Below are 26,394 nucleotides of genomic sequence, written 5' to 3'. Positions count from 1 at the left end.
TGGGACCGCATCAGCAAAAAAAAAAAGTAGTAGTCGCCTTAGGCATCGCAGATAAATCACATAAATTTATTATGATGATGGCATAAATCATAGTACCATATATAAAATTGCAGCTTGCCATCATGACTGCTGTTGTTGTTCCCTTTTTTGGGCATTGTTTTCGTTGCCTAAACGCCGCAAAATATGCAATGCCCACCAAGCGGGTCACAGCCAACAAAACCGGGGAGGAGCCAGAGTCAGGATGAGTACTAAAACCAGAGCCACTGTCAACGCTTGACCACTCCTAAAATGCACCGCTGTGGCGTAAATTTTCGGACAGTTTTACCAATTCTCGCCAGCAGCGTTTCCCTTCGTGCCTCTCGCGACGTCTCTTGGAGCGACAAAGCGACCCCCCTTTAGGTTCATTGCTCAAAAATCACTAAAACAACAACAACAACAACAACAACAACAACAAAAGCAGAGATTGTTGTGCTATGAAAATAATTTTCTTGTTTTTGTGTGTCCGGCAGCTTTCAGGCAGTCCTTAGTGCTGCATTTTGCAGTTGCCGTTGCCGTTGCTGTTGCCGTTGCCCGAACTCTGTTGGTTTTGCAATTTGTTTTTTATTGCCTTGTTTTCAGTTTACCCTGTAGTTGTACAAGTGGTGAGGTATATAGTGTGAAACCTATCACTGATTTCATAAGCCCCAATTTAATTTCAAACTTAACCAACTAACAAGTTTTTAAATATCATCTATAATTTATGCTTTTGCTTATAATATATTATAAATATATAATGATAATAATGAGTTTAATGTTTATTTTTCAAACTGGTTTCAATTGTTTAGTTGTTTCTATTTTATGTAAATCCTATTAAGTGTGGATCCAGACTATAAACAAAACAAATTCACACCAAATATTTCTCTCTAGCCGCAACAATTGAAATGTGCGCAATTTGAAGCGTGTGAGCTTTTTTTACCGTTACTTGAAAACGGGAGATGCAAACAGAGTCAAAAATATCACATTTAGTGCATTACTCTTTGTGATACTATTCTTCATACTGAGTTTGGCTCTTTTTCGTTTTCGCATTCTAATACGAGCGACAAAAATTAACTTTAAGTGGAGTCGTATATACAGGAGTATATGGTATTAAAATATTATACTTATGTATATTAAAATAAACAATAAAAATAGCTATACATTCATATAAAGTTATATATATATCGTCAGAGTATATATAATACATATGATAATATTTATGAAGTTACCTTAAAATTGGTAATATACCCAAACATAATGCCTCTCTTCAAAACGAATACTCTATAGAGTATTACAGAGAATTTTGCTAGACAATAAGTTTAGCGCGCGAGTCCCGCGAGTTATTGCTGTGGAGGCTGTCACTTTTCATTGGCCGCCATGTTCATAATTTCCATGTTAATATTGCCCTTGAGTCATAATTCAGGAATGAAATTAACTTCGTTGTGTTTTGTCTACTCTCCAAATGAGAGCCACAGCGAGGGGGAAATAAAATCATGTTTAGTGCAATTAGCATTTCAGAGAGCGTATGTCGGCAATTGTGGGCGTGGCAATTCCGGTTATTTATGGATTCAATGATATTAACTTTTGTTCAGGGATTTCTGTTGATTGGTGGCAAAACCGCATTGACGATTTGTAAATTTATTATGTTGTGTCGATTGTGTCCCTGACGATGCGAAACGTGGAATACAAAAATCGGTTCAACTTTAAATATTTGAGACATCAAATCTTTAAACTAATCAGAAAATGTACTTTATTCCCTTAATATTTCAATTTATTTATTACATCTTTGGGGTGATCTAATTACATATATTCATATCATGTACTTTATCGTTCATCGTTCATAAAAAAACCTCGAACGACATTGACTGTTGTGTTTTTGTATCCTTAAAGGAGTTTTTGCCAAATTGGTGTATCTCTATGCAAACGTTTAGCATTTTGCCTGAAGAAGTGAAATATTCCATTAAATTTCGGCATCACTAATTGGAGCTCGCGACATGAAAATTTTCAAATACGAACTGCATTAAGGCGGCATTATTCAAATGCGATGAAAATTGAATTTTATTTGAATTATTGCTTAGATAATAAAGTTTTGCAAATCAGCAAATTTGAATTTCATCGATTAATTTGGTTTAACATATTGCTTAAGGATATTCGAATATTTTCAATTGAATTCATGCTTTTCTTTCCTCTACAAAATGAAAAATTTAATTTGAAAATATTCAAGTCGAAAATTTCATGATTTTCTTAATATTTACTTTTTAATGTTTGGCTCAATTGTCTTTAGCAAATATTACAACGGATTTAATTCTGTTCCTTGTATTTTTGTCCTTATTTTATATTTAAAGCGACCCTTTCAACCATTGAACAACTAAAATAATTCAAATTCAATTTATAGGAAATATATTAATTTACATTTTTAATTTAATAATTTAAATACCTGGTTTCTTAACTATATTCATTAATGAGCTTTACTTTATAATGATTTTACTTTTATTATATGGTATATATTTATATTTATAATTTATAACACAACTTATGTACATAGCCTCTTGTACTCGATGAAACAGCAATTTTAATAAAGTATTAGAATTACTTATGAATAATATCCACTAATTTGTAAGAACACTTTAAATCTATTGACATATTTAGTAAATGTAGCAAAAACAACTAAAGATGTCAAAAATATATTTTCATTCTTCAATAAACTTTCGGCTTTCGCACTTTAAGCAAAAGAGAAGTATAATTAAAAAATGCTAATTTTAGACTAGACCAAACTGAGCACTGTTTCCATTTGTCTGGCATTAAATCAAAAAGTGTCCAAGGCTGCACAACTTGGCCTACAAATTGGCCATCTAAATGATTCAGACTGATGTTTGAGTATTTTCGACTTCAGACTCTCGCCGATGTCTCTCGACTTCGATGCTGATGAATATGCAAATTGGAGTGCTGGCAACTGAGGGAAGATGCGGCGTCAGGTGTAACATTGCTGGAGTCGGTTCATTAAACTTCAGCCGGCCCGAAAAGTGTGCAGTAGTTAATTAGCTGACTAAATGTGCAGCCTGCCCAGACAAAAGTTTAATGAACTTAACGCAGAAGGGGAGAAAGTTCATCGGGTGGGTGCAATAACTAAAATCAAAGCGCTTGGGAAGCAAGGACACCGCCCCAAGGCAACTGCACAAATTAGTTACAGAAGCGAAGGCGCAAAAAGGATATGCGAAAGTGCTCAACAATTACGGTAAGCAGGCGGACAGGAGAGTAGGCGAACAGGCTAACTGGCAGCTGCTGCTCCTCAGCGGCATAAACGGCAAAAGGACCTCAATGAATGACATTTAATTATTTCATCAAGAAAGCAAATAGCCCAAGGAGCAAACAATCAACTTCTCCCCAGCATAAGGCATTGGCATATTCTTTGCCTTATTATTTTTTTCTTGCTGCTATTTCATTTTATTTTTGGGCGTGCCCACATAACGCCATAACCAGACACAGCACTCAGCCACTCAGCACTTGCCCAGCTCCAAGTTCCGAGTTCCAAGTTCAAGCCAAACTGATGCTGTTGGTAAATGTTGGTTGAACGCCTCGGTTCGTACGTGGGCAAACAATGACTTCATTTTCGGGCAGTGCAAAGATGCTTAAGGTCAAAATATTTGCTGTTTAGCAACATTATCAGATTTCAGAACAAAGTCACAATTCTCTTTTAATTATTTAATGTGCCGAATCCTGTCCGACAATATTTCCAAATTGTTTATTCTACTTCTTAACCAAATATTTGAGGCAAGCTTTGAATTAATATCCTGAATGTATATCACATTTGTGGTAGATGATGAATGCAGCTATGCATTTATTATTTATTTATATGTTATTTCGTATTCTATCGAACTTTAAAATCTATATTGTTTCTCAAAAATATAGGAATAAATTAATTTGTTTAAGTACTTCTGTGTTTCTCTGCCGAATAGATGAAATATTGCGATATCATTATCGTTACCAGAATTCACAGCATAAAGCACATTGAATGTTTGTCGCAGTTTGATCTCAATTAAATTTTCCCCACGGCATTTGATCAATTAGTCAACTCACGATTCTGAACTAATTATGCAATTTGGCAAGCACGATGAAAATGCGAGACACAAAGAAAAAGCGTCCCCAGTTTGGAGCACTGGAGCCTTGTGCCTTATAAGGGCAAAACAACGCGATGTCCATGTGAAACTTGTCTCCGACAATTACGCAAATTGTTGTTGTCATTATGTAAACACTTGTTTATGTCAAATTTGACATTTGATACGATGGAATGAGAGAGTGTGGACTTTTCTCGAACACTCATACACATACACATAAGCAACACACACACATTAAGTGAAAAGCAGGCAGGAAGTGCTGTGGCCCAATATGTCAGCCTGCCGCCAGGTGTGCTTGGACATGTTCATGTTACACTTGATTAAGTAGGCGCTGAGTTCGACGAAATGCTTTTTAGATGGTTTCGCAACAGCAGGTGCTCCTGCCTGCTGCCTGCTGCCTACTGCCATGGCTGTGGCTGTGGCATTGGAGAGGTGTGGGAGGGTTTGAGCGGGTCACTGAACGTGCCAAATTATTGACAGCGTGACGCCAGCCTTCGCCACCCACTGCTAGCTTCCTTCTGACTGCCTGAGTTGGTTGATTAATTAGACGCAAAAGCCATTGGGCCAACAGGTTTCCCTTGCCACTCGTTCGGGTCCTGGCCGAGTGCGTGCGCCAGTGACCGCGTCATAAGTCCTGCCATAGATGAAGTTGACTTGAATAGAGTCGAGTTCAGTTGAGTTGAGTTGAGTTGTTCATTAACACCCAGTCAAACAACATCGGTGCCTGGTAATTGTCCTCACTTGGACAATGCACGTTCTGCTGCTTTGGCTAAACGTTTCACTTCACATGTCCAGATTCGGAGCGTGTTCCTAGGTATAGTTATAGATCCTATTGTTGATAAGCAAAGCAAAAGTGCAGGTTCAACTTAACTTAGCTTAGTGCTCAGTCACCGTTCTATATTCGATTTTTTTTTATCAATTTACTAACCACAAACTGGTGGGGAAACACATTTCTCTTTAGAAGTGACCCATTCAAATTTAAATTCAAATCTAACCGCTGATCGTATTGTGCAGTTCAATTGGAACATCCATTTATTGGGTTATCAATTTATTGCCTTACCCATGTCCAATGGCCAATCCCTATACAAATGCTTCAACGTTTGCCAAGTGGAAGTGGAATATCTTATGGCACTCTGCGATTTTACTTTGCTACTTAAACAATACAATTTACGATTTGGTCTCCACACCCATTTCTCCATATCCATCTTTATTCCCCCTTGCTCTCACTCTTTCTCCCTCTCTCAGTCTCAATCTCTGTCTCTGGCAACGGCCACTGTAAATCTCGTCTTTCAACTGCACACAATTTTCGCAATGAAATTTCGATACGTTTTATCGAATACTTGTTGTCTGGCAAACGTCATACACATATCCAATGTGAGTGTGTATGTGTGACGGTCTGGTAAGATTTTGTTGCATACTTTTGTGCATGCTGAACGGTAAATTGAATTTATGCGCTGCAGGCAGCAGCAGCAGCAGCTGAGCGAACTGCCAAAGACGGAGAGCAAACCGAGTATATGCATTGATTTTGTTTCATAAAACGGGGAAAATACAACAGCAAGCAAGATGGCCCTAATGGCGATGAGATTCTTGTCTGCTTGTCTGTATACGCATAAAAATGTTGTCATTTTGGCAGCGCCTGACGTTGTGCTCACAAAATCTAAATCTAAGCGCGTATTGCTCTTGTATTTTTTATGTGCACAACTTTTGTATTTGTTGTTAGTTGTCTGTGGGAAACAGACTGGAAAACATGATGCGGCATTCGCTTCCCTATTGTTGCTACTTGTCAACTGGAAATGTCTAACAGCGGAATACAAAATTATACATAAACCAACAGACCAGTCGGAATGTTTAAAGTGCGACTGAGAAGGGAACACATTTATTGCAGCGCGCGAAAGTATGTAATAGTTTATTGTTTTTGCCTATTCGTAGCCAGGAATGACAAACTTAAGATTAAACAGTCAGCGCTTAGGCCTCTTCCTCCTCGAGCTCCTCTTCCTCTTTGACCACCTTAGGTTTAGGCTTACGCCTTGATGCTCCGCGCACACGTTGCGGCCTCTTGGTGGTCGTTGGCTTTGGTTTCGGATTCTCCAGCTCATCCAGCTCGGCATCAGTTAGACGATCCTTGTACCAATCAGCACTTTGGAAAATAAATCACAATTAATCTTGCGACTTTTGTTCAACTTCATACACTTACCAGTCAGGTACTTTGCGAGCCCAGTCGCAGGTCTTGTTTTCCTCATCGAAGACCTGACCAAGTTTGCAGCCATTGCGTCGTGGTAGATCCCCATTCACGCACACATAAAAGAATTGACAGTCATCGGGATCCGCGTAGCGTGGATGTGTAACAGCGATGCTCTCATTCACTTTAGGGCACTCGAACTCGAAAATATCTTCTGACTTGCAGCCAGTGACGCCCACCTCATCCGGCCAGGTGCAGATGCCAGTCTTGGGATTGAATACCAGTCCAGCAGGACATGTGATCATGTTAAATTGGCCATCAACGCAGAAGTAGAACTTGTCGCAAATTCCGGGCTTCTCATGACCAAAATAGCCATTCTTCCTTGGACAGTGCTGCGACGGTTGCGGAGTTTCTAAAAGGAAAATAAGATTCCGTAATATAGCATATCATATGTAGTTCACCATTTTATTGGTTAAAATGAAAAGCAAAAGAATTATGCCATTGTAAACTGATTGTATGATTTAATTAATCAGCGACCACCTAAAGAAACAAAATGTAAAACTAAACTAACTAAACTGGTAAAACTCTGACGTTAAGAATTCCTGTTAAGGATCTCAGATAGATCTCAGATAGTTACTTTATTTTTAAACTGCTTTTGGCGATCTCTTTGCAAGAGTTTTGTTACAGAACATTTTCAAGTAAGGGACATTCCTTGCCTTCAATTTGCTATGTCCCAGATTGAGAGTTTATGTCCCAAACAGTTTGCCAAAAATTCAACATACTGCGAGTAATATGAAAGAGACAATTGCATGCATCCTTTGAGTCCATTATAGACTATTTCCTTTTGGCTCTCATCGAACTGAGTTCCAACCATTTAGCTTATAACCGTACAGAACGACAAAGGTAATTTAAGTATCTAATAGGTACAACTTATAATGTATGTTGCTAGTTGCTTTAATGAACCCATATTTAATTATTAAAGTTGAAGTGCAATACTAATGGAAAATATGCAATTAGTAAATCAAAAAGTACTTTATGGGAGATTCGATTTAACTATTTCACAATAGTTTTTTATGGTTGCAATAGCAATTACCAAGACACTTTAAAGTCATTAAATATTAGTTGTACAGTTGAGTAATAAAAGGTATCTAAATATTTCTGTTTTTATCAATTTGTCGAAACTTCGATGTTATCACTGGAAGTCGTCTGATACACATAGAAAATTGTGCTTGAGCGTGACGAAATGAAATAATAAAATCGCACAAGGCAAAGAAAAATTAAAAAAACCAAATAAAAGAAAACCTTAACCCATGCCACCGCACACGAAAACGCAGAGCAAAGACCTATTGACGACATCAATTTGGGTTAACCGCCTCGCATGCCGTTTGCATAATAAATTTGTTCTGTTTTATATAATTTTTTGCTTGTTTTGTGTTTTGTTTTAAAGCAGAAGCCCGAATAACGAGCAAATAAGTATGGGTACGGCTCGCGTTTACGCGTTGATTTCGGCCAGGTTTAAATATAGAACAGAGCTGAAGAATCCTATGCGGCGTTTGCCAATGAGCAACACGCCGTGAATACTTAAAATAAATTTAAAACAAGTAAGAAATCTGCAATCGAGTGTGCTCGACTGTGAGACACCCACTACCCATTGTGAATAAAAGCAAAACAATGCGGTTTTCATTTTAAAACATACCTAATTAATATTCCAAAAAAAATACTAAAGCATACCAAAGGCTATTCATGGTATAACGATATGGGTATACACACCAGATATATCATAGAATATAAAATATACCAGATTGTCAGCCAAAGCAACTAATACTCGACCGTTTTTTGCCATAAAAAGTATTTCTTAAATAAGTTCGACAATTTTTACCAGATTTTCAGGAATCATAAATACTGTAGCTATTGTAAGTACCACAATTAGACTCTCAGTTTTAAATTAGACTTGAAATTCGATTTATTCGAACTTGATCTGTGTGCAAACAAAAAAAATAATAACTCTATATCTAAAAGTCTTTGAAATCTAGGACACACGGATTTGACTATATCGTCTTGGCTTTTGACGCTGATCAAGATAGATATACTTTATAGGTTGGGAGGAGAAGAAAACACCTTCTGCGTATTACATAAATTTCCTGGAGACACAATTTTATTATACCCTTCTACCGTATGGGTAGCGGGTATAAAAAAAGGTCTGTAGGAGGAGTATACACATATCGGGAGAGAGAGAGAGAGAATGAGCGAACTTACGCAGCTTGGAACGTTTGGTGCAATCAATGTTGTAGGGCAAATCGCACTTCTCCTCGATGGGTGAGTAATCGTTGAAGACCATGCCATCGGCACAGAGGCGTTCAGTGTGTTTGCCATCTCTGTAATTGGGAAAAAGATTTCGTTAGTTTTTATAAAGAAATTAAATATAATATGGAAAACCGGAGACCGAAGCGTAACGCGTCGACTTTCATCCTTTGACATTCCAGTTGAGTGTCACGTAGGAGCTAGCGCATTATCGAAATCAAGTCAGATTTGAATACTTTATTTTATCGTAGCCTGATTTATTGATTATGTTCCCTTGCAGCTCCAATGGTGCGAAGGATGAGCAAAGTGCGATTATACACACCATTGGTTGCAGCTTTCAGTGTCCCGAGAGGTGTTTTCTCAGTGAGCTGCGCAAATGATTTGACTATCGCTAATCATGGAAAGCTAACCAAAAGTAGATTTACCCCATGCCAACGATTTCATATGTGTGTATCAAAGCAACTCTAGCATCACAAAGGATATCACGTATACGACATATCGGTTTCACGATGGCGTATGATGAAACTTACAAGCACGCATAGTATTTGTCGCACTGCTTGCTATCCGGAAAGAAGCCATTTGCATCCGGACACTCCTCGGTGGGCTCGTACTCCACCTCGGCCTGTTTGCGTTTGGGTTGTATGGCTGCCACCTCGACAGGATCTCGCGCCCTTGGAGGCAAATGACGCTGCGATGGCGGATGACCCGGGCCAACGCGGAAATTGCCACGTTCGCGTTGGGCTAATGTTGTGCCTGAAAGATAAAAGATAAAAGTATGAGCAAAGTTATACTTGAACAAATAAATTAGTATACTATACGTGGACGAGGAGTGAGATTTAAATTTGATTTAAAAAATCAAATGAAATGTTTATCAAAGAACATTAATTAAACGAGTAATGTTATACTTTACAAATTCTTAAGTGAGAAGGGCACTTCAGTCTGTAAGGAATTTAACTAAAAATTACAAAAATGAACTTTTTCCGGCCGGTTGAAAGTGTGCCAATATCATTTTTAGCCGTGTAGACCACCGGTTTATCAAACTCATATGTAAAGTTTTTTTGTGCCGCCTAAAACCTGTTATGAAAATGAGCTAGCGTGTTGTTTATGATCTCGGCAGATTGTGACATAGGCAAATTAAGTTTGCGACCTTAAAAGTGAAAGTTTCACACAGCATTTGTGTCTTATATTTATACAAAAACAGCTGTTTTTGGTTGCGATCACCGCCACCGATCAGCTGTTGTGATATGTATGTATGATGTACAAAGACAAAACCGAGGTGAAGTCAATGGATTCAAATGCCTGAGTCAATCATGAAGGCAAGCCAAGCCAAACCAAGCCATTGCCATGCACTTCCGACAAAATTGCAACAAACTACTTCAAGTTCCTCAAGGTAAACCACTTTAATCAGCAACATTGCGAGCAAAAATGTATATCAAGAAGAAATGTATTCAATTCCATTCAATTCGAGACGCCAGGCAACTCACAACACACAACAATACTGCAGAGTTGCAAGCAGAGCATTGGGAGTGCCTGACATTCGATTAAACGTTAATAAAGAAACAATTCCACAGAGCAATTAGTGCGTAAAGTGTCAGGCAACATTTAAGCCAACGCCGGCGACGAAGCTGCCTGTTACCAATAACAGCAGCAACAACAACATTGACAACAATGGGAAACAAGTTGTTGTAGTTGTTGGCACTGCAGCTGCTGCTTGTCATTGAAACACGTTTCGTACACGACTTGGTCAAAAAAAACAACAAAAATTTATACAAAAAAAAAAAAGTAGCTGTGACTTTTGCAGTTGATTTTGTGAATACTCTACATGAAAAAATATAGACGTAGACTACTTCTACAAGCTTGCTGTAAAGTTACAATTTAGGTAATATTTTTAATACAATGTAGAATTTCTAAGAGCTACATAAATCAATCAATGTTTAACTGTAGCTGTATTTAATTTAATTTGAAGAGTGAGACAATTTTATGATATTATATTTCCAAATTTTCCCGAGCAACGTGTTCGAATTCTATAATATTTCTCTATTGTCGATTATACGATTTTCTAGGGTATACCGACTACGCACCATAAATAATACGATTTCTTACAGCATTTTTGTAGTTTTTATCCAGCTTGTCAAACGCAATGTCGCATTGTCGTCACCCATGCGGTTTAAGTATTTTCGGTTTTTTTTCGGCCTGGACTTGTCGACCGTCGAACTGACAGTCTGTCAACAAGTTTGTCATAGAGTCCCGGTTCCGACAACTGTCGTCTGTCCCCTACTGCATCCCCTCACACCCTGAGACATTTGGCCCCTTTGACTTGGTTTTCCAGTCCGGTTAAACTAGATTAATTGTGTGCCTTAGCCGACGTCGTATTGAAATAGAAAAAGAAATATGTGTGGAAAAAATTACAGTTTTTGTGGCTCGTTTGCTTTCGTCCGATTGAATTCAAGTCACACACTCAATTTTGTGGGTGTTGAGTTGAGCTGTAGCCGTCAAAGGAAAATGAATAAATATGCGTGGAACATGCGTGTTAAGTTCATTGAACATTAAATAGATTAAAAATAAACAGCTTGAAATGCGTTTCGCCTTTTCTACTCGTTTTAAAGTCGCTCATTGAACTGTTAGGCAAATTAATCTGGCTTATTGAATGCAGATAAACATTTTCAAGTAGTCTAGACTGGTTTAAGTTTGTACGAAGCGCTTTGTAAAGCGCAAGCTACACGGGACAAAACTCGAAGCTCAAAATTTAAATTAATACCATCGTTCTAAAGAAGAGAAATGTTTGTACATCTATATTTGAATAGTATAAACACAATGTGACACAAAACAATTTAAAGAGAAATTAATTTGCAGCTAAAAATCTATATGAAAGCTCAGCACAAACAATAATTGAATATGTCTAAATAAATAACAGAAATATTAAATCAATTTACAACTCATATTGCTCTATTGTTAAAAAGCTATTTTAAATTCTGAGCACAAATCATCCCACAATTAAGCAAAAATTCAGCATTTTTAGCACCCACACTTAATGAAATTATTCGTACATTTAATTAGAAGAGGCGCAAACAATTGAAATATATTTCATGGCCATTTTAACATAATTACAAAATATATTTAACAGCCCAAACACATATGCATCGGCTACTTGCACATCACTTCCATTAACATATTGTACGCGTCGAATATGTTCGTAAATAATGATTGACTATAAGATACCTAGCATGCGTAAGTCAGATGAATAGTAAACTCAAAATACAAAACACTCAGTGTGACTCTTTTTATTGGGTATAACAATATGCAATTTAATCGTACTGCATGCGAGTACGTGGACAATTTGGACGACAACACAAATTTAATGAGCTACCTCAATATAAATATGTTAAATAAAGAGCTTGTTGGTTTTCGAACAAATCGAAAACCGAAAACTATGCAAATTGTGCGACATTAGTCAAATAATGTGAAACAAATATGTGTGTAATAACAGCTCCATTTGTTTGGGGATAACAATAATAAATAAAATGCAATTGCAATTGCAATTTCAAAATAAAGCGACAACGAGAAAAAAATGGAAAACAAATAAAATCATTTCGCTGAAACGGTGAAATGGTGAAATGGTCTGTTGTCGACAGTTGAATTATGGCATGTGTTTTCATGGCTTTTATGATTTTCATTTGTGTACAATTTCAGCTGATTCCAAAATTAATGCTAATTGTTGAGCGTTGTCAAAAATATGTTTAAATAAAATGTGTTGCTCTTTTCATTAATTGCCGTATGCAATTAAGAGTTTCACTAAAAACTTACCCACGAGCAAAGCAAATATGCAAATTTTCATAAACGCCATTTTGTAACCAGTTCGACCTGTGCAAATAGAAGTTTTTTATACTTTAACTGGATATGATGAAAAATATTTAGTCGTATTGCGTTGTTTAAATGTTATTTATTTTCACTTATGTATAAATCTATATTGTGCTATTTTCACATATTGCAGCACTTTGCACTGTTCCAATTCCATTTCATTTTGTCCAGATTCAAGAATGTACAATTTACCGTTGCGTCTTTGTCTTCGTTGTGCGCACGCGTTACCGTCTCAGAGCTTACTGAGTGCCACCGTGAGGAGTAAAATACTTTTTAAATATGCTCAACTGAGTGACCAGTTTCTGTTTGCGTTGTTGCTGTTCCATACAGCAACAACAGCAACAAGCAGACAAAACTTCGAAATGGTTTAAACTTTATGCAAAATGCATCTTGACTAGCGTCGGAGTCGGTAGCGCATACGCAATTACCAAAACCGGCTTGAGCGAGCTTTATGCAAAGCTTTTTAATGACTCACAAAAAGTTCGAGTGTATTGCAGCTTTTGTCAACTAAAAGTGATATCGAACAAAAATTATTTACCTATGCAGCAATCGATATCGATATCCCATATATGGGATATCACACATATATGTGTGAAAGAAAGAACTCAGAAACTTATTTCCAAATTTAGCACAGTCTTTTCAAAGAACTAAACATCAGCAAACAGCAGTTAAAGCAAGCTTTGTTGAATAGCATTAAAAACCACAACGAGACTCTCTAACAATGAAAATATGTTGCCAGAAACAAAACAGAAATCCTACACGAAACGGCCCATGAAATATTGCTCAGTTTTAACGAGCGTACACCCAATGAGCAATGATGCTAAAATTTGTCAAACAGGCTAGGCCAAAGCGCACAGGCTTGCATGAGAATGAAAACGAGGACCAGGATCGACTACGTCCATTGCCATGGCATCAATGATTTGCATTTTTGAAATTAACTAAAAAATATGACAAAATGTATTGGGCGTAGAGAAGACTCGCACCGACGTCAGGTGCCGCCCCCTGTGTACATATAGTATTTCGTCCAGGTTTGCTGCATCATTCTGCAGGCAAATTGGACGTTAGACATGTCAGGTCATAACTGCCTCTCCATCTTGAGCTTGGACGCAGTAGCTGACTTGACTTTACTTAGTTTGTTTTCCAGTTACTTGATTTTTATTTGCCTGTCATTTTGTGTGCGCAATAATTGTGATTGTGACAAATAGTCTTTTTGTGCTAAACTTGCCTGCTTCGGTTACAGAGATATTACACTCGACCCAACTACTACGACATTTAAGGCCATGTTATGGGTACAATTTAAAACAAAATTAATGTAAATTGTCTTAAGTTGTGTGCTCAAATAACTGATTACGGCTTAACTCATATATGTACATACGAGTATATTAGCACAAAATGTAAAGCAGAAAATTTCTACAGAAATGTTATTTTAAGGACTCCTTATCGAAAATAATACTTATATGGAATGCAAAGAGCCATTAAGCCTGAACTATATTTCATTGAAGTTTTCAATTATGAGCTCAATTTGTACTATTTTTAAAATTATTTTTTCTTTTTCAAATTAAGACATAATTTATTAAAAGAAATTCACTTACCAGATCTCTTTTAATATATCAAGTTGAACAGTAATTTTAGACCCCATCTGATGTTCAATAAAGTATTCCCATTTTGTGCTTACACTAGTCAGGCTTTTAAGCCTTAAACCTGTTCATGCAACTCCGCAAAGTGGTTCATAAAGTAAAAGCTTAGCGCATTATTAGGCGATTACACAAAGCTGCCAGCCCTTCACACAAAGCGACAGCAACGATCACAGATACAAGATAGAAATTCAAACGTTGCGAAAATTTGCCTTGTATTGTTCGCGAGTGTTGCATAGCGTATTGTTTGAGAATGTCCAGGGTTGTCGCACACGCTTGAATGGCATCGCATGCCGCATGCAGCGGCTTAGGCACCGCAAAGTATGCAGTGGAAGCTCAGCCCTCAAGTGGTTGCTGACTGCGACCAAAAACTTTACGAAAATCCAATCATAATTTTCGCTGCAAACCATACTCTTCCTCTCTCTCTTTATCTCTGTCTCTGTCGCTCACTCTCAATTTCTCGCACTTGTGCACGCGCCCGAGCAGCTTTAGTTTAGCTTTGGCTTGCACTTTTTATCTATTTGCAGCTTTATTTTTATTATTATATTCAATTTTTCGTGAACCGCAACGCCATAAGCGCCACGTTATTGTCATGTAATTGAATTTAATGGCAATACGAATGGATCCGCATCCGGGGGCGGTCATTCATTGTATTAGCCAGCGATTATCTGGCACTTTTGTGCTGCGCTTGCAACATTGGCCACAATGTGCGCCCGGGGACATGCCGCAGTTCGCTTGATCTTTTATTTTGAAACCCCAAACAAAAGTTCAGGTTGCCACACAAAAGGTTTTTAGCATCATTAGGCAAAGTCCCGACACTTAAGTCAATTTATAAAGGTAAGGTGTATTTAAATTAATGTGAATATATTTTTGTCAAAACTCGTGTGGTAATTCCAGCCATTTTTAGTCGAATCTCCTTTCCAACACCGTTTTTCAAATTGTGGGTAATCAGGATAGATGAAATTCACTTTTTATACCATAAGTTAGAAGGGTATTATAATTTTGTGCATGCAGGAAATGTATGTAACAGGCAAAAGGATACATCTCTGTGCTCATAAAGCATATATATTTTTTATCACCGTCTTTGGTTTGGATCAGAGAAATATTGTAGAAGTGATTTCAAAAATACTTTTAGTATGGCATAAAATGCCTACTGCAATCATGTCTTCGTTGTATTGGCTGACAATCTGGTATATTTTGTAATCTATGGCACATTTTGAATATAGTACTATATCAATATACCAAATATAGCCTACGGTATATTGTAGTATTTTTGTGGTATGTTATTGGTATATTTTCAGAACGTGATATTATTGAAAATGGGTTGCGTGTGTCTCACAGTCGAGTGTCTTCGACTGTAACTATATTAATTTGCAATTACACGTGTATACAAACGGGAAAATATACAAAATAATAATAACATCATTAAATGAGTTTAATTAATGAAAAAAAGATGCATATGCTTAAAGTTAACATTCAGATGAATGTTAGAAATTACAAAAAGTAAAGACGTTAAAGTATATACAAAATACGAAATTAATTCAAGAGTCAACCCAACTACCAATTTGGTTTACCTACACTGGCTATGACTTTTGATTTACTTCATAATCATGAATATTGACTATATTCTTAAGCTAACAGTAGGTTCTATAAATTAATAGACAAAACGATAAGTAAAGATGATCCAAATTTTGTAACCGTGTATTTTATTTTCCAACACTTTTAGGTATTCTCAACTATTTTAAAGCTCACTTGCAGTAAATCAAAGACTATTAGCGATAGCCCACTAAGGGAAATGAGTTAACATCGCATATGGGTGCTACTTGATTTATGCACGTCTATAAGTGTAATCCTGTCATACGCTTTAGTGATTTAATACATAAACTGCCTGTCCGAGGGGAGGTTCAGAATCAGAGGATGGGTGACGCACTACAAGGAACGTGGGTGTCACTGCCATCAACGACATCTGCGGCAGACACTAGCCGTCAGCTGATGATGAAAGTGCTGAACTTCGTGTCAGCGGCGTTTCACACACGCGTCACGTGTGTCTCATTGTCATCGCAGAGCAAGCAGCCCACATAACGTAACATTGCCACGGCAGGTAATGGTTGTTGTTGTTGTTGCTGTTGTTTTGCAATTTTTAATTAATGAGCAACGGCAGTGCGTGGCACAAATTTTCACATGTCATTGCTGCTACATGCCGCAGGTCGTCCTAACAGGCATTCGTTGCATTTATTCTGAATGCCACGAAGAGGAGAGAGGTGTCCAGCCCCTCATCGAATTTCAGGTAAATTGAACATTTCGAAACTAAGCTGCTTTTTGGTCATGTTTGCCATTTATTTTGTCCGTTTCAATGCCGATTCTGGGCTCTTTAGCTGGCAGGGCATCTGCATTTTTAATTGGTTTGGTCTGTTTGCTGTCGGTTTGATACATACACTCAAAGAAATGTCATAGTAGACATTAAATTAATTAGTCAAAATTAATTAGTAAACTGGACTTCACCGAAATATACATACAAAACGATAATTAACAAATTTTATTATTTTTATTTTCCATACAAATATACAAATTCCATCGGTCTCCGAGTGTACTTAGATAAATGCAAAATCTAAACGAAAATGATGCAAATGCAGAGTGTTGGTAAATAAATGCGATTCATTATGCAGAAAGCCTCCTCTGTTTGTTATTTGATACAATAAAAAATGTTTTACAATTTGAGTGTATTACATCCTCCTCCTCAAAATGCTGTTTTCAGAATATTTCGTGCCTTTATTAACTAGAATATCAAAGACAGACGCTGTAAACAAATGTCAATTAAGAGTTAGTTGAATTGAAAAGCGTCCAACGACAAAAACTCACTCAAAGACCAAATCAAAGGGATTTGCATTTGAAAATTAAATTGAAGACAATTACGCAACTTAACTGTCCAACAGAATGTGATAACCACAACTCTGAAGGGCACAGACTTGGCTAAATAACTAAAGCGACTGCAGCATGATTCCGAGTATTTGCAATTGTTAAATTACAGATACCCTGTTGATCGTCGGTTAGAGAGTAATAATAAACCTGGAACGAAAGAAAAATACTTCCGGAGGCAGTTAAAACGCTTCACATAAAATTTTATTGATAATATTTTTAAGCAGGTAAATACAAATCTATCTTATAATGCCAAAATCAAGTATAAAATTATAAATCAAGATTTTATGATGTTAAAATCCTTGAATTTAATCTTAAAACAAGATTTTTTAATCTTAAATCTATGATTTCAACCTAATAAGATTTATATTATATATGCATTTTGAGATTAAAAAATCTTATTTTTGTAGATTAAAATCTTGTTTTAAGATAAAACAAGAAACTTAAATAGCAACCCTCGTATCATATAAGTCTTACGAGTATGTTAAGATTAATTGAACCTAAGAATCTTGTTTTAAACATTTTTTTTAAGATTTAAAAGTAGTTAAATCAAAATTTGCAATCTTCTTTTCAATCTAGATTTTTGTAATGAATCAAAAGTTTATTGTATACTACAATCAGAAAGGAATTCAGTATTTTCGCTAAAACGAAAAATTCTTTTACTAGTTGTAAGAGAGTAAGCCGTGAATTGCTCCTTAATACAGGATATCTGCTATTCTCTACTAACTTTTTGACTTTATTTTGTTCTTTGTTGCATTTGTCGCTTGTAATTGTTTGTACTTAAAAACTCATCAGCCAAACGACAATGCGGCGGGATAGCCAAAGACGAAGGCATTCTGAATGGTATTATAGAGGCACCACAATTGCAATCCCCACCAAGGGACAGTTAAGAACTGTGTTTTAACCATTACATTCTTCTTGGCTATTCTAGACGTTGTTATTGTTGTTGTTGTCTAGCCAGAGGCCTGATAGAGGAGTGCATCTCTTAGACAAGTTTTTACTTAGTCGAAGTTTTAAGACAGTGACTGCGACAGCGAGAGCTCCAAGTGAACCGCATCCATAGCAATAGTTTTTTACAAACTCTTCTCAGCTCGCAGTCTATTCAATCAACACTCGGCACAGCAATTTGTATATAATTGTGTGCAATATAGAATATACAGTTGCAGAAAAGCAACGAATGTCAGTCTGCATATAAATGAGCATCATAAAAAAGCGTCTCATAACTTTGGTAATGCGGCTAATGAAGTGACTGTGGAGTATCCTCAGAGTCACAGCCAAATTTCATACACACATAAATATTTGCATTTTTAATGGCGTCCAAAACTGTGCAACCATAAATTTAAAGTTGTACCAGATGCAGGCACTTTTGATTTATGCTTCTGTATAAGCCTAAGTAAATTTTCTCATCGTGCATAATTACTTAAGCAAAAATCATAATCTCTTTAATAATAGTAAGTTTATTTTAGGAGTGCCCAATAAAAATCATAAGTTCTTTAATAATAGAAAGTGTTTTAAAGGTCCATAATTCCTTGAACAAAAATCATCATCCCTAATAATAGTAAATTAATTCTAGTAAGTTAATTCCAATAAAAAATTTTCATCTCTGCAATAATAGAAAGTTAACCGAATATTTTTAAGCAGGTAAATACAAATCTATTTTATAATGCTAATAAATCTGATAACAACAAGTGTCTAAAAGCTATGTTGCTCGTCTATCCTTTCTTAATTTAAATTTTCCAAATATTAGATTATCAGAAATGCAGTAGTGGAGCTTGTAGTAGTAGAGGTCAAATTTACTCTCATCTAATTTTTGTACTAAGCTGTCATTAGGTGTTTAAGCAAATGTGTAGATAAATTTCATTCTTATAGTATAATCAAGATCAGTTTTCTTAATTCATTCAAGGGCATTTACAGAAAAAGATCCAGATTATTTTGACAAAAGTATATTATTTGGTTTAAAATATATTCTTTTTTATTCATTAAACACCATATTAGACTATGGGGTACAAGTGAAATTTCGTCTTTCCAACTTTAACAGAAAGACTTGATTAAAAAATAAATAAATGTAATATTCAATTTTTGAGAGAAACATAAAGTTATTTAAATTATGCACATTTTCCAAAGTTTTGCGATTTTATGACACAATATCAAAGCCGATTTTCGATATACCACTTATACCATTTGGTATTTTATAGTATTTTTGCAGTATATTTGGTATATTTTGAGAAAAATACACTCGACTGTAGCTTTCTTACTTGTTTAATCTATGGCACATTTTGATTATAGTACTATATAATTATACCAAGTAAAAGCTTTGGTATATTTCAGCATATTTGTGATATTTTGATTGGTTTATTTTTTATATGTGGTATTTTTGAACATCGGAAGCCTTATCAAAATATTTTCTTATAACAGTTCTTTTTAGTTGTATTTATTAGTATATTGTTATATTTCGTTCTTAAAGACGTACCAAAATAAAGGAATGTACTCCAAATAATATAAAAGACACTAATTCGGGAACAGTAGCGACTCCTCAACGTGGTCAAAACTGTTACCAAGTTATCAAGGAGAGAGTACAGAGATGATATGTGTGAAGGAGCTAGAACATAGGGAGAGAGTGGGAGAGAGAAAAGTGCAGAAAGTAAAAAAGAATAAAAATGCTGTTAACTATGCATGAATAAGGACTATGGTAGCAAGGGGACCCTAGACATATCCCTGGCTCGCCCCAGCACAACCAGAACCAGAGCCCGGAGCCATGCTTTGAACTTAATTAGCTGCACATTAACGAATTTTTTACTGCATGTGGCAGTGGCAGTGGCACTGGCTGTTGGTAAATGGTAAATGGTAGATGCTAGATGGTAGATGGTAGCTAGGAGATTGTTGAGGGCGACAGGAAGAGGGTGGAGCGTAGAGCGCAGTCGGAGCTGGCTACTGCAGCAAGGTAGTTACTTGCCACTTCCTTTGGCCATTTTACTGCACGGCTCATTTTTGTTTTCGACAACGGCAACGGCAACGGCAAAGGGCTGTCGCAGCGCAGGGTTGCAGACGAAGAGGTAACCAACTAGCGGATCTCGGTCTTAAAAGGGGTGTGCAGACGGAGGTGGTAGTGCTGGTCACTGGTAGGAAATGTCATACCGCAGGCACAGGCAAAGGAAATGTTGCCGAGATTAAATGCCCGACAGTTGCCGGACAAAGTAGGACAGGTGTAGGGGGTCAGGTGAATAGGTACTACTCACTACAAGTAAAACTGGGCAAACTGTCGGCGTGGACAGCTGGGTTATCCTCGGTCTTGGTGCGATTATGGTGTCTCGCCACAGTCAAGCTTTGTCTTTTCTGCTGTCGTTGCTGTTGCTGTTGGCATTGGCGTTGGCGTTGGCGTTGGGATCTGCGTGTCGTAATAAGCGAAATTAATTTACATTGCTTAAAAATGCTCATGCCTTTTCTCTCTCATTTTTTTTACTTCTATGCTTAATTATGCTAAACAGACCACTCGCCGTTTAAGTTAATCAGCTGCAATTTCAGCTTCATAAATATTTGCCATAAATTGAAGTCCAGTTAAGTTTTCTTAAATTCACACAGCTAGTAAAAGTTGGGACAAGTTAACATGATTTATGGCCCAAAAGATTGAGCACTTTCCAATAGCACACACTACATACTGACTATAATAACCAGATCAAAGGCCACATTAAACGAGCGGAGAACCAAACAAAAAAAAAAAGAACATCAAGCGATAAGCACTTTGCCTTCAGGGTCCCTCCAAACTGACCATAATGCTCTGTAAAATATGTTGAATAAAGTTGAGCTGCGAGTGGCTGCTGGTAAATATGAACTAAAGTAAAGTTCACTGAAACTCTTGAAGGTAGTCGGTCCCAATTGGTGTCAGAGACGAAGGTGCCACAAAATAAACAATTTGCCGACAGTGGCAAAAATGAAGCACGTTCAAAAATGTATTGATAATATAGGATAATCTAATTACTTAAACCATTTTAATATGAATTGTTGTGAAATAAACTTAGGACTTATACGAGTATTTGATGATTCAAGATTCAATATTATTAACAATATGAAATGCAGCCAGGGCACTTTCATTGGTTAAACTTATTTTTCCATCCTCTCTTTAGAGCCAAGCATAGTCTAATATAAGCAAAAGATGAATATTACTAGAAAATTGCTGAAGTATGTAAAACAAAAGTTTAATAAGACTATTGTATTCTCTGCAGCAACATTAAGCAGAACACGGCAATTTATACAATTATCACTGCCGTAAACATTGAAAATAAAAATGCAGTCCCACTTTTAAGCTAATGAAATTGTAGATCAGTCCCACTATGCACACGTCAGGCACGTGCACAGACTGCGCCACGCAGCAGCAACAAAGAAATCATAGTTGCTTTCTTCTCCTCCTGCACCCCTATCAGCAGCACCAGCAAAAACAACAACGACAACTGCAGAGAGAGCGAGAGAAACAATAACAAGAAAAAGTGGCAGAAAAATAGCATAAAAGAATGCAGCTTAGCTGGGGAAAAACACTATTTGAAGTCAGTATATCCGTTTAGGAAGCCAACAACTTCCTGTTACATAAGCAGTGGTAAGTACACACACATACACACAGGAAATAAACTACTGCCAGTCAGAAGAAGGTTGCGGAGGAGCAAGAGGAACGTATGCCTTTTTGCCTTGCCTCCAGTCAAAGGGCTGCACTTGAGCAGCTTTTCATAGACGATAAGCTGGAGTAGTAGTTCTCTTACTCGTTCTCGTTCTCGTTCTTGTTCTCGTCCTTTGAACATCCTGCGCCCGGCTATCCACTTGAAGTTTTCATAACAAATAAGCGCGGCTCGATAGTAGCAGTAGCCGAAAGTTAAGCACTCTCAAAGGCGAACAGGCATTCAGATAATATGCAAACATCTCGAGCGCTGTAAACTTGCTAAAAAGAAGAAAGTAATAAAATCGCGCATAGCGTATACGCCGCGTAGTTCAATGCCATGCCAGCTTTAGTGCCAACCGCAAAACTTCTTAACACATCATAAGCAGAAATATTTTTTAAAGAAAACTAACTGAAACTTATGAAACATAGCCACACACTGGCCAACAATAACATCCTTTGAGCCGCCTCCATTGAAAGCGCTTCAAAAGTAGCTTCAGAATATCTGTACTATTTTCTTTTTTCGCTTGCATAGCTTATGATTAAAATATGTACATACATATACTGAAGTTATTATGAGTATACTAAAGGTGTATGCAGTATCAAGTAAAAAAATGTTTTAATTATTTTTCCTGGTCTAATTAAAACTTTTTGTCCATGAAAAGTTACTAAGAAAAGCAACAAAAAAAAGTTTTAAAAAATATAAAGGAAATGTAAACTTTTCATAAATCGTAAGTGAAAAGGGATTATATTGAAATAAACAGCATTAATCTAGAGTAGCTAAAAGTTCAAAATCTGCACGACTGCATCCGCATTTGTACAAATAATACCTTATTGAACACAAAATATTTCTTTTTTTACTGATGAATATTATTTAAAGTAGAATATAAAATATTATTACGAAAATTAAAACTGAAATCAAATTTTAATTTATTTTAGAAATAAGGTTTTATAAATTAAGTACTTTATATTTGCAGCTTTTTGGAAAAAAATTCGATCTAAAGTCTCTCTTGGTCTCTCTTGGTCGAACACGACATTCTCGTAATATGGTAAAAAAAAAGATTAGACTTAGACAACATATAGAGCCAACAATTCAGCGATGACAATGAAAACAAAAACGTTGATTTCGTACCTATCAAATATAGTTTTAAACCGGAAAAAAATTTTCATATGACAAACGTTTAATATGCACTTGTGAATGCAGCTCGAATTCCATTTCTTATTGTAGTTCACGATGAAAGTCGCATTTCTCTAATACATTTAAAGTTTATTCTACATAGTCTGTTGTCTTCTACATACGTCGCGACTTTTCTTGAACACGTTCGTTCAGGATTGCTAAATTATAAACTCATCATTGCCTCATTAATTCCGAGTGTTGCAAGATTGGCTTTAGATATTGATTACTCGATCACACTTAAAATTAAATTATTAAAATTATCGAATTTTATTATTATTAAATAATAATTACATAAAACATAGTATTCTTCCAACCTCTTCGCAGAAAAAACAACTCGAGAAATTATGATGAGAGTCTGTCTACGAGACTGATGTTGGGAACAAAACTAACGAAATATTTTGATAACAAAACTAATGAAATACCACATTTGTAGAATAATTTGCGAATACGTTAATTATACAATATGCGTATTTAAAAAGAGTTTAAATTATATAAAATCGATCTATAATCATTAAAGTCCAGTTTCATTAGTTTCAATTCCGAACTAAGTGCAAAGAAGAGTGGGGAAAACTTGTACAAACTATCTCAAGATAGGCTGTTATTTCTGAAGTATTTCCCACACATATTCCTTTTGACACCCGCTCTAATATTTATAGCCAAACATTGTAGTAGTTGTTGCCGCCGTTGGAAGCAGCATAGCTTTTGGTCAAGTCGTTTGCACACTTTCAACTACCCTTTAGACACTGACTCACATACTTTTGTGTGTATGCAGTCACTGCAGTCGTGTTGTTTTGTTTCATGCAATTTAACAGCTTTTGGCTAAAATAACAAGCCAGCAGAACAAAACAACACAACACAACAAACTCAGCATTCCTGAAACGACCAACAAAAAGTCAAATCCAACAACAATGCGCCAACAGGAAGCGAGAGAGAGGGAGAGAGGCTGAAGACGATGGCAGCAGGAGAACGGAGGCTGTGCATATTTTTGCAACACAAAATAAACCGCAACAGCAGCAAATTTTGTTGGTTAGTTTTGGAGAGTTGCTGAAATTTCCATGGACACACACACACGCACACGTAGAGAAAATCGCACACACATGAGTAGACAAGCGATCTAACAGTCAGAATATGAGTAGGAAAATGAGTGTGAGTGCTAATATGAGTATGAGTCCTGTGTAGACAGTGCTCTGCGCCATAATAAAATGAAATATATTTTTAAACAATTACCTTTAGAAGCGCTTTTATGAAAGCGGAAGTCTCTGGCCAGCCACCAAAGCCTCAGCAGAACAGAAGGCCCCCCAAAAAATGAGTGCACTATAAAAACGGACTTGTATAATACAAGTTCGAGTACTTATGTTTTTTTGTTCTACTTGTCCTGCAATGCAATATAATAAACACAATGAAAATTTATTAGAGAGGGAGATTCTAGATATATACATATACTATATATAAAATCAGAGCATTAAGTTTGTAAAAATCATTTCTACCACTAATAAGAAAACTACATTCGATTGTGTTCAACTGTGAGATACCCGTATTTTTCTTAAAATATACCGAATGCTGGAAAAAATACTGAAATGTGCCGAAGGGAATATTTGGTATATTGAGATAATACTACATTCTAAAAATACCATAGAGTACAAAATATACCAGATTGTCAGCTAAGGCAAGCAAGACTCAATTGGCGTTTTATATCCAGTCGAAAATATTTTATCTTTTCTCTTTTAGGCTGTTGACTTGATGAAGAAAATATATATGTATATACTTTATGGGGTCGGAGATGCCTCGTTCTGCCCATTACATACAGGCACAAAGTTATAATACCCGTCTACCATGCGGGTAGCGGGTAAAACTACTTTAATTAGGTATAAATCTCAACAAAACTCGGCTAGCTTAAATAAGTTACATTTTCATTCTAAAATATATTATCTTTTTATCTTACCTCACTTATTTAATTACAATGATTCTTCGCAGCTAACAAATAAATTAACAAAATAAATAGCGAATAACATTGAACAATGTGGATGTGACATAAATAAAAGAATGTCAGAGGAAATATTATCTCAGCGTCGAGTACAAGAAGTCTCTCAAAAAGAGAGAATACGTGTCCTCTTTATAATTGTGGATGAAGGATAAATGTTAATACCTTAACATTGTATGTAAGGATGTGAGTGTTTAGAAAGTAGCTGGCATTATTTGTTGAGTGCTTTTCAAGGTTGTGACAGTGTAGTGTGTAACGATACAAAATGTACAAAAATCGGAGAGTCTGTTCTAGCGGGGCACGCTATAGGATCCGGCTTCTGCTCGTCGGCTTTGGGGGTGGAGGTCTTGCTTGGACGGACTCTATCACTTACCACACATTACTATTATTAAATCCAGAATTGAGCGTGCTTGCGACAAATAGATGGAACAGATAACTAGACCGGAAGAATTCAAAAATAAATTCGGGAAAGAAGAATTGCGGACAGACAGAGAGAAGACTAAAATTTTTTAACAAGACACGGATGTTGTTGTGCTTGTGAGTTGCCCACCCTACCTATGATCACCGGCCGCTAGAGCATTGCTCTGGTGATCCCTTGGACACCCTACATCCGGGTAGACATCAGCTTAGTTCAAACAGAAAGATTAGAATTCCATGATTTAGTTTAATTCATACTTAGCGAAAACAAAATTTTGACTAAAATTAATACGATTTTTAACATGATTTTCCCGTTTCGGAGTTTCAAGCAAACCGATTGGTTATATAAGCGAAATGTTTAGGTAATTTCGACCGGACGTATTGATCAGTGAGCGAAAGTAAGACAATATTTCAATTAATTCAATATATAATTCTATACTTAAAATTAGCAAAGATAATTATAATAATGAGACGGATAAAAATTAAAGTTAATAAAAATTCTAAATTGTAAGATCATGGCAAGCGATACATGTGTTTGTGTGTTAATAAAACTTATTTAAATTAACAATTTTTATAATTTGTGAGTTAGTGAAAGCGTGAACCAAAAATCAGCAAGAATATAAAAAATAAAAATATATGAAATCATACCGTAAACCAAAAATGATTTGTTAATGAGATGAATTTTTTTGGATATTACGAATTTGCGTGTTACGTTAGATATAAAAAAAAAAAAATCAGCTCTAATAAATTATGTAAATAAAATTCTTGTTAGGTCGGTTTCGATTGGTTCAATTAGTTGAGAAGATGTTATGTAAATGAATAATGAAAATTGTTATATAAATGTACAAATAAATCACTCACGGCATATCCATCGGCGAAAGATCGATCTCTGCTTAGGTTTGCTGTAAAAGAATTTGTCACCATAGTTTTTCATAAAAGTTGACCTTTTGTGCGAGAATGGTAATTTAAACAAATTGATGGCCAATTTTCTTATCTTTGAGGAAATTTTCACACAAAAAAAAAATAGAAGAAAAATAAAAAAAATTCCTTTTATATTCATACCAATTTAGTTTTCTCGTTTCACTTCACTTTTCTTGCATATTTTTCTTTTAAAAGGTATACACTTCAGATTATTTTTGCATTCACTACTTTTTCTCTT

At 36.1% G+C, this 26,394-nt stretch overlaps 1 protein-coding gene across 2 annotated transcripts; it reads right to left on the bottom strand.

Annotated features, from left to right (window-relative positions):
- Positions 1–5,979: 5,979 nt before the first annotated feature.
- Positions 5,980–26,184, bottom strand: LOC132795412 (protein obstructor-E). 2 transcript variants are annotated; one of them, XM_060806120.1, is made up of 6 exons: positions 12,661–12,723; positions 12,415–12,471; positions 9,141–9,363; positions 8,566–8,684; positions 6,325–6,721; positions 5,982–6,267 (listed from the first exon to the last, which is right to left on the bottom strand). In XM_060806120.1, the coding sequence occupies exons 2-6, from the start codon at positions 12,452–12,454 to the stop codon at positions 6,096–6,098; spliced, it is 951 nt and encodes a 316-aa protein (XP_060662103.1). In that variant the 5' UTR covers positions 12,455–12,471; positions 12,661–12,723; the 3' UTR covers positions 5,982–6,095. The 2 variants fall into 2 exon arrangements, with proteins under 2 accessions (XP_060662095.1, XP_060662103.1); XM_060806112.1 differs by lacking the exons at positions 12,415–12,471; positions 12,661–12,723 and adding an exon at positions 26,097–26,184 and having other exon boundaries at positions 5,980–6,267.
- Positions 26,185–26,394: the final 210 nt, after the last annotated feature.

This window comes from Drosophila nasuta, chromosome 2L, assembly GCF_023558535.2.
Source record: "Drosophila nasuta strain 15112-1781.00 chromosome 2L, ASM2355853v1, whole genome shotgun sequence".
NCBI classification, from domain to species: domain Eukaryota; kingdom Metazoa; phylum Arthropoda; class Insecta; order Diptera; family Drosophilidae; genus Drosophila; species Drosophila nasuta.
This window is presented reverse-complemented; position numbering and strand designations above follow the sequence as displayed.

What these genes read in the sequence shown, in the direction of transcription:
- LOC132795412 (XM_060806112.1), bottom strand. Translation starts at nt 26,169, where the DNA reads ATGAAAAACTATGGTGACAAATTCTTTTACAGCAAACCTAAGCAGAGA. An exon ending in GACAAATACTATGCGTGCTT is followed by an intron (nt 8,685 to 9,140) that starts GTAAGTTTCATC and finishes TCCCAATTACAG; the next exon opens with AGATGGCAAACACACTGAAC. An exon ending in GCTCGCAAAGTACCTGACTG is followed by an intron (nt 6,268 to 6,324) that starts GTAAGTGTATGA and finishes TATTTTCCAAAG; the next exon opens with TGCTGATTGGTACAAGGATC.